The sequence below is a fragment of the Zingiber officinale genome, chromosome 2A (assembly GCF_018446385.1).
Source record: "Zingiber officinale cultivar Zhangliang chromosome 2A, Zo_v1.1, whole genome shotgun sequence".
Taxonomy (NCBI): domain Eukaryota; kingdom Viridiplantae; phylum Streptophyta; class Magnoliopsida; order Zingiberales; family Zingiberaceae; genus Zingiber; species Zingiber officinale.
In genome coordinates this window covers 142,236,215-142,245,001 of record NC_055988.1, presented here as the reverse complement: position 1 = coordinate 142,245,001, position 8,787 = coordinate 142,236,215, and the positions used below count along the sequence as shown (strand labels likewise).

Genomic DNA, 8,787 nt, shown 5'->3' with positions numbered 1-8,787 from the left:
ATTAACTCTTCATTTCAAATTTCACAAAACGGTACGAGGACAAAATTTTATCTCTTCGTTTCAAATTTTACGACAAAAGAAGCTAAGGGACTATGAGTTGAAGGTAGCAGAGTAGCATGAGCATTTGCTCATTCACCACCATGTTTCCTGATAGAAACTAGATACTATGCCACTGTCACACTTTGTAGAGCATAAACCCAGATAGTCATATTCTTCCCAAAACTCTCATTCTGTTGAACATAATAACGTTACCTTTATCTTCTTTTCAATTTATACTTGATTTAATTTTACTGTCTCATCATATTTTTAAACTAATCAGACAGAAGGAAACCTGAACAAGAACATACAATTTCCACTGGTCCTCCACCAAGCCGTCGGCACTCCGAGCACACGTCATGGCATCATTCGTTCTCCTCCTTCCACAGCTCCGGCCAGTTCTTCTGCGCCTGCTCCCACCCCAGCAGGCTGCCTTCCCTCTCCGGGTCCCAGCTCGAAGACAGAGTCCCGTAGGCGATCCCCATCGCCGACGTCCCGAACGAGAACAAGATAGTGAGGAACGGCAGCCACGCCGGAACCTCCCACAGCCCGCCCTTCTTCACCAACCCCTCCAGGTACAGCAACACGAAGCCGGACGCCATGGGACCCCCGACGGAGATCAGAATCCTCCGGAGCATCCGATCCAACACCACTTGGGGAATCTCGTCGTCTTCGCTGCTGCCTTTGCGGCTCCCGCTGCCGTCGCCGCGAAGCGCGGTGTCATCTCCTTTGGACCGCGACTTGTGGTCGGCAGGTGCCGGGACGCCGAAGCCTCTGCTTCCTTGAGCGCGCTGCGGAGTTGCGAAGCCTCTGTTTGAGCATTTAATCGAGGAGATTCTGGTCTGGCGGGAGGCCGTTCCCGCGAGAGAACTCGGAAGGAGTACAACGTGGTGCGAGAGCGTGCCCATCTCTTGTTTGAAGAAAAGCTTCAACAGTCAGTTCTTTATCTAGCTAGCAAAATGGGTGGTGCTACCTGTTGTTGCCTTATCTCACGAATAAAATATATTTTAGGCTTGGCACGAGATATTTTGGGCACTACGAGTATCATCCTGCTTTTGTTTCTTGGTTCCAGAAATGTATTCGATATTTTGGGTTGGTACCGTTTGCCGTCAGTCAGTACTCTTCTAGAATTTATTTTGTTAGCCAGTTCAAAATTTTGTACCAGATTGATTACCTCCTGAAAATTAAAAATCTAATTTTAAAAAAAAAAGTATTCGATGTTAATATGGTATACGTGTTCATTGTGTTCGTACCTAGAAATTCCAATGTTGATGGTTTGATCTATTAAGCGAATAAACATGCGCTCAGTTTTTTTCTTCAACTTTTTTTTATCAGAACCACATAAGTAAATTTTTAAAATTATGAAATCACATAAATAAAATTTAAAATTATTAAATTAAATATCTATTTTAAATTTTATTTTTATCAGTTGACTGTTATTTTAAACAGTCAAAATTTTAATTAAATCAATCAAGTCCGTCCACTGATTTATTTATTTTTATTTTTTTATTAAAATTAATTTTAAATAAAATTAGTTGATAGATTAAATGATTTCGGATTGATATAAAATTAGTTTTTATATGTTTGTCTATCTCTCCTGATTATATTAATATCCTCAAACGTCAATTTGACGTTTGGTACATCAATCAGTTTTATCTAAAATCGAATGATTGACCAAATGACCTCGAATTTGTTAACAATTCGAGCCGCAAAAATCATTTTTTTGCGTTGCGGAAATCTCGAAGCTAGCCACGGATCCGTGCGAAGATAAATAAAATTATACAGTACATGTTTGTCTACACTAGATCTACCTTAGATCTACATGAAAAGAAGTATACCCTTGTAGCGATGCCCTTCGCTTATCCCGCTCGTCCAAACGGTTGCCGGATCTCGTAGAGTGTCAAGTGTACACTCCTCTACACATATCCGCACGGACAAAAGGTGGAGAGAACCACTTAGAGTGTGCTAGCACCCTTAAGTGGTTTCGGCAATGGAGGAGAGGGAGAGCAAGAGAAGAGACGAAGAGGAAGAAGAAGCTTTGAATGAGAATTCACTCACCACTAATGTGGTCAGCCACTAAATGAGAGGTTTTAAACCTCCATGTAATACCAAGAGTCATGACTCTTGGTCTCCCTCATGAGATGGCACATATTGATGTAGCATTGATGATGTGGAACACCATCATTGGTCGGCCCATGCCAAGTCACCATGACGTGACATTTGGTCAAGTCAAACTTGACCCTTCATCTTCCCTCTCAAGTCAAGTCAAACTTGACATCTTATCTCCCATGGTTGATCAAATCTAACTTTTGATTCAAATCAATTTAATTTAATGAGTCTCTATTCATTGGTTTAAATTGACTCAATGAATCATAGTCTAAACTAAACTCATTCGACACATGAATCAAATTAAGTCCAACTCAATTAGTCTAATTTGGATTACTCTTAATCCAACTTGATTCATCACATGAACCTAATCCTCTTAGTCCATTATATGAACCTAATCTCCATCTAATTGCTCTTTGTGTGTGACCCTATAGGTTATTGTAACGTTGGTAATGCTCCTAAACCCATTTAGAAACATAAGTAATGAGCAGTATCTAGCAACACATCATTACTACCCAAGTTACAAGAATGTTGAGATCCAACATCATCATTGTGACTACTAATTGTGACTCTCACAATATGTGACAATGTCCTTCTATCCTAGACATCTACATTGATCAATTGAAACATAGACCGTGGCATCCTCTAATCAATCTATGTCTTAAACTCCAAGTAGACTCACTCTAATCAAATGAGCTCAATATCTCATATTGACTCATTTGGGTATGGTCATGCACTTAATGGTCTCACTCTATCAAGAATCATGATATTACTTCTGTCATATAGGAGGGATAGATCTCATCTATATCACTCACATCCCTCCGCATAATTTGTTACATACCCAGTAATCGCCTTTATAGTCCACCCATTTACGGGTGATGTTTGACGAAGCCAAAGTATGCAACTCCTTATGTAGGGAACCATGGTGACTTCAGGTCCAAGGACTGATAGTCATACTAATAGTCACATGAGAAAGTATATGACACTCATATAACGATCCATGATACTTTCTCATGGCGGGTCATTCAGTATACATTCTCCAATGCATACCCATGTGTCAACTTGATATCTAATATCTATGACTTGTGAGATCAAGTCATCGAGTTAACCTACATGCTAGTCTCAGCGCATTAACATTGTCCCTGAATGTTAATACTTGACTAGGAATGATTAAAAGTAGTGTTCTCTATATCATCTCACTATCAATTCAACCAATCGATTGATATAGATAATAACCTTCCACTCAAGGACGCTATTATACTTATTATTTGGCACCAATACAAGTAAGTATAATAACCATAAGAAATGCCTTATAAATATAGGAATATGATACATCGAATCCATACAACAAGCATCATATGATTGGCTCTAGGGCTCTCATTAACAGGATTGATATGAAACTAGTTCGTATGCATTCCTCTGCCTCTCTTGATTATATACATGCCCTCAAACGTCAATTTAACTCAATATATTGAAAGTAATAATTTTTTTTTAACATGAATATGTTTGAAAAATTTAATTCGAGTTCAAAAATTCTGGATGATAGACCAAACAACCTCGAATTAACATGAAACTAGATTATATGTATTCGGCTAGTTCTCTTGATTATATTTATACCCTCAACCTTCAATTTGACTCAATATATTGAGAGCAATGATTTTTTGAATACAAATTAAAATTTTCAAATATATTCGTATTCAAAAAATTATTTCTCTCAATATATTGGGTCAAATTGAAGTTTGAAAGCATGGATATAATAAGAGGTAGATGAACGCATAAAACTAGTTTTATGTCAATTTAATGTCATTTGATCCATCAACTAATTTTGCCCAAAATCGACTGATGAACCAAACGACCTCAGATTAACATGAAATTAGTTCCTATGAATTCGTCTACCTCTCTTTATTATATTCATGCTCTCATACTTCAATTTGACCCAATATATTAAGAGAACTAATTTTTTTTTTAACACGAATATATTTGAAAATTTTAATTTATGTTCAAAAAATTATTGCTCTCAATATATTGGGTCAAATTGAAGTTCGAGAGCATGAATATAATCAGGAGAACTAGCCGAACATATATGATATAGTTTCATATCAATCCGAGGTTGTTTGATCCATCAATCAATTTTGAACAAACCCGGTTGATAGATCAAACGACATCGGATTGACATGAAACTAGTTCATATGTGTTTGTCTACCTCTCCTGATTATATTTATACCCTCAAATGTCAATTTGACTCAATATATTGAGAGCAATAATTTTTTAAACATGAAAATATTTGAAAATTTTAATTCATGTTTAAAAGGTCTATTGATGGACCAAATAACCTCAAATTGGCATGAAACTAGATTCTCTTAGTTCAGCTAGTTCTTTTGATTATATCCATGCTCTCAAATATCAATTTAACTTATTATATTGAAAACAATAATTTTTTTGAACATGAATTAAACTTTTTAAATATATTCATGTTCAAAAAATTATTGCTCTCAATATATTGGGTTAAATTGATATTTGAGGACATGGGTATAATTAAGAGAACTAGCCGAACACATAGGATCTAGTTTTATGTCAATCCAAGGTTGTTTGGTTCATCAGTCGATTTTGCACAAAAGCTGTGGATAGACTAAATAACCTCGGATTGACATAAAACTAGATCATATATGTTTGTCTACCTCTGTTGATTATATTCATGACCTCAATATCAATTTAACCCAATATATTAAGAGCAATAATTTTTTAACCCAGTAAATTTTCAAATACATTCATGTTTAAAAATTATTGCTGTCAATATATTAGGTCAAATTAATGTTTGAGAGCATAAATATAATCAAGAGAACTAGTCGAACACATAGGAACTAATTTTATGTCAATCCGAGGTCATTTGGTACATCAGTTAGTTTTGGAAAAAATCGGCTGATGGATCAAACGACCTCGGATTGACACGAAACTAGTTTCTATATGTTCGTCTACCTCTCTTTATTATATCCATGCCCTCAAATTTTAATTTGACATAATATATTGAGAGCAATGATTTTTTGAACATGAATATATTTAAATAATTTAATTCATCTTTAAAAAATCATTGCTCTCAATATATTAGGTCAAATTAAAATTTGAGGGTATAAATATAATCAGGAGAACTAGTCAAACGCATAAGATCTAGTTTCATGTCAATCTGAGGTTGGTCCATCAGCTAAAAGTTTTAAACATGACTTAAATTTTTTAAATATATTCATATTTAAAAAAATATTACTCTCAATCTATTGTGTCAAATTAACATTTGAGGGTATGAATATAATTAGGAGAGGTAGAGGAACACATAGGAACTAGTTTATATCAATCCGAGGTCATTTGATCAATCAACTAATTTTAGAAAAAATCAACTGGTGTACCAAAATTCAAATTGACGTTGACGTTTGAGAATATAGATATAATCAGGAGAAATAGACAAACACATAGGAACTAGTTTCATGTCAATCCGAGGTCATTTGGTAAATCGATTTTATCTAAAATCGATTTTGATTAAAAAAAAGAAAAAAGTAAATCAGTTGACTAATTTGATTAAAAATTTGATATTTCGATACAGAGCCAAATCGATTCAACTGCTTCAAAATAGCAGTCGACTGATAAGGGTAAAATCAAAAATAGGCATGTGATTTGGTAATTTTAAAATTTATCTACGTGATTTGGTAATTTCAAAAACTTACCTACGTGGTTCGATAAAAAGCTGTTTTTTCTTTATTATAAGAAGAGTCTCCACCCCCGGTTAATGTACCCTTCTTTGTCTAATCTTCGGGTTTAGATTATTTTTAGACGGGTTCAACGCTTGCGACGATGAGTGGATGGGAAAAAACCAATACATTTAGGTTTTAATTCACTTTTCGAAAAAAACACACAAACATTTCAATCCTTCCTTCGAAATCCCTCACTCGCTCTTGATTGTCTTCACCGATTAACTCCACCACCTCGCTTGCCTGCCTCCAAAGCTTCCTCTCTAAGTTTGTCAAAAGCTATCTGACGTATAAGAGAAAACCCCAATATATTTAGGGTTTTGTATTTCTCGAAAAAATCTAAACATTTAGAACTGTCCTCCTTCGAAATTCCTTGTTCATATGTAGAATGTTCTTCCATGTATGTGATAATTTTCTATTGTTTATCTTTTAACTACCTGTTGCTGCCTCATTTTGTTCAATTCAGTTCCCATTTGAGTGGTTTAACATCTAAACACATTATAACAGCTACGATTTCATAGTTGTTACAACGTTCTTTAGATCTAAACACATTATAGCAACTACGATTTCGTAGTTGCTACAACGTTTTGGTCTAACCACATTATAAAAGTTACGATTTGGTAGCTGCTGCAATATGCATGGTTAGACCAAAACATGCTAACAACTATGATTTCGTAGCTGCTGTAGAGTATAACTAGTAATGCTAATATAATTATATGATTAATAACTACTACATGCAGTTAAGGATGTATTTCTAGAGTCACACCATTGTTACTATCTTGTATGCCTTTCGAAGAACTTGGTATCAAATTGTAAAGGTACAGAGGTTGCAAAGTTGCTATGGGTTGCAGTATGAGTATGCACTGAGCTCACTTATAATGAATGCATGTATAAGATGAGAATGTACCACACTGAGAGCTATGAGTGGATTGTGAAAGTAGAGAAGGAGAAATGGGCTGATGCTTATTATCTTAGATGCAAGTTTCATATGTTATCTACTAATGGTTCAAAATACATGAACATAGTCTTGAAGCCTGCATGTGGATTACCAATATATGTTATGATAGTGTACACCAAGAGAAAGTTATCTAAATAATTTTATTTTCGTAGGCAAATTGGTGATTTTTTTTTTAACCAAGATGACTCCCTATGTCGAAGATCTATCAAAAAGTATAGCAGTTGGGAGATGTATTACAGTATTGACCCTTGTCAATTCCATGTAAGCATCAATACTAGTATATATGTCGTTGATTCTTTTTGAAAGACATTGCACTTATCATAAGTTTGACATTCATGATTTCCCATGTTCTCATGCAATGTGTGCAATTGTGATCTAGATTCTTATAACTATTGTGAAGATTAATATTTGATATTATACTATAGAAATACATACAATGATGTCATGTAACTAAAACTAATGGATATGTCGGCCCACTAATCCCTATCTACTCCCTCCTAGGTGTCGTATACAACCCCAAAGATGACAAAAGGCATGCATTGAAAGTAGACAGTGGCAAAATTTAGAAAAGGTGTATAAGATGTTATTGCTAGGTCATAATTGTCGATTTTGTAGGAATCCTCCAATAATTTGAATGCATGATTATAATGAGATTCTATGCATTTTGTATGAGATTTGAAATATGTAAGTAAATGTCATGATGGTTCAATAAAATTCTAAGCATTTTGTATGAGTTTGAAATGTGTAAGTAAATATTTGATGCATGTAATCTGACATACTAGTTTATTATTATACATTTAATTTACAATATTTGAATATTTTCAATGTTCGATTTATAGTTTCATTTGCATATCGACTGTGGTTGTAACTGCTACATGTAAAACTTGAACAAGTTCGTGTTGTAGCAGTTATAGTTAAGTAGTTGCTACAACGTGATTGAAGAATTCAAGTTTACATTGTAGAACTTATGGTTACGTAACTGCTACAACATCAAGTCAAGTATGTGTTGTAGCAGCTATGGTTTTGTAACTTCTACAACTTCAAGCTTATGTTGTAGTAGATACGATTTTGTAGATGCTACAATTGTGTTGTAGTAGATATGGTATCATAGCTACTATAACGTGTTTGCACAAGGCTAAGATATATCAACCCACCATTCAACATTAAAAGTAAAAGTTTCCAAGTCTATAAGATATACATTAGAAGGAAGAGTGTCGTTATAAGACATCAATAGAAGAAAATAAAAAAAAATGATTCTAAATCCCTACGGTCTTCTAAATCGAGCCTCTCCCTGAGCAATCGTTACTTTCAAGCATATCCATGTTCTCTTTTAGAACTACATTAACCACTATCACTTGCTCGTTTAGCTTAGCAAATGTGGCATGAGCCTTTTCGGTCTTTGAAAGGTAGCCTTTAACTTGCTCACCACTTGATCCCATTGTTACTTCAAGGTTTTCACTTGTGCCAAAACTAGATGCAGATATCCTGCCTAAGGGCACTACTTAGACTAGAAAATTATAATGGAAGTTTATGTGAGTGATTTCTGTATTTTACTGTCAATTATACAAAGAAAAGAGATTGTTGGGAGATGAAATATCACCTGGTGGCCCAAGGATTCACTAGTGTAAAAGGCCTTGCCAAGATGTTTGTAGGCAAGGAGAGGAAAGAGTTTTTCGAAGACCTCTTAAAAGAGTTAGAAGTTGAATCATCGGGCACTATCACGGACTCAAAAATGATGTTAGTTTTCGGTGACACAAACATGCCATGATCTATGAAGTTTCTTATGCCATGATTTGACAGTCAAGGGTCAATATATGCTATGATGTCATCTTTATAATCGAGTGATTTCATCAATTCGAGAGTTAAAGTCCATTAAATGCAAGGGAGGAGTTGGTGGAATTTAATTTGAGAAGTTGAAACATCAATTTCAAAGTTACAACCTAGCTCATT

The 8,787-nt window shown here is 34.9% G+C and overlaps 1 protein-coding gene across 1 annotated transcript; it reads right to left on the bottom strand.

Annotated features, from left to right (window-relative positions):
- Positions 1–208: 208 nt before the first annotated feature.
- On the bottom strand, positions 209–1,014 carry LOC122040096 (uncharacterized protein PAM68-like). The gene has a single exon (XM_042599457.1). The coding sequence runs from the start codon at positions 942–944 to the stop codon at positions 402–404; it is 543 nt and encodes a 180-aa protein (XP_042455391.1). The 5' UTR covers positions 945–1,014; the 3' UTR covers positions 209–401.
- Between the last annotated feature and the right edge of the window lie 7,773 nt (positions 1,015–8,787).

Coding starts and splice junctions, on each gene's coding strand:
- LOC122040096 (XM_042599457.1), bottom strand. CDS start 944: ATGGGCACGCTCTCGCACCACGTTGTACTCCTTCCGAGTTCTCTCGCG.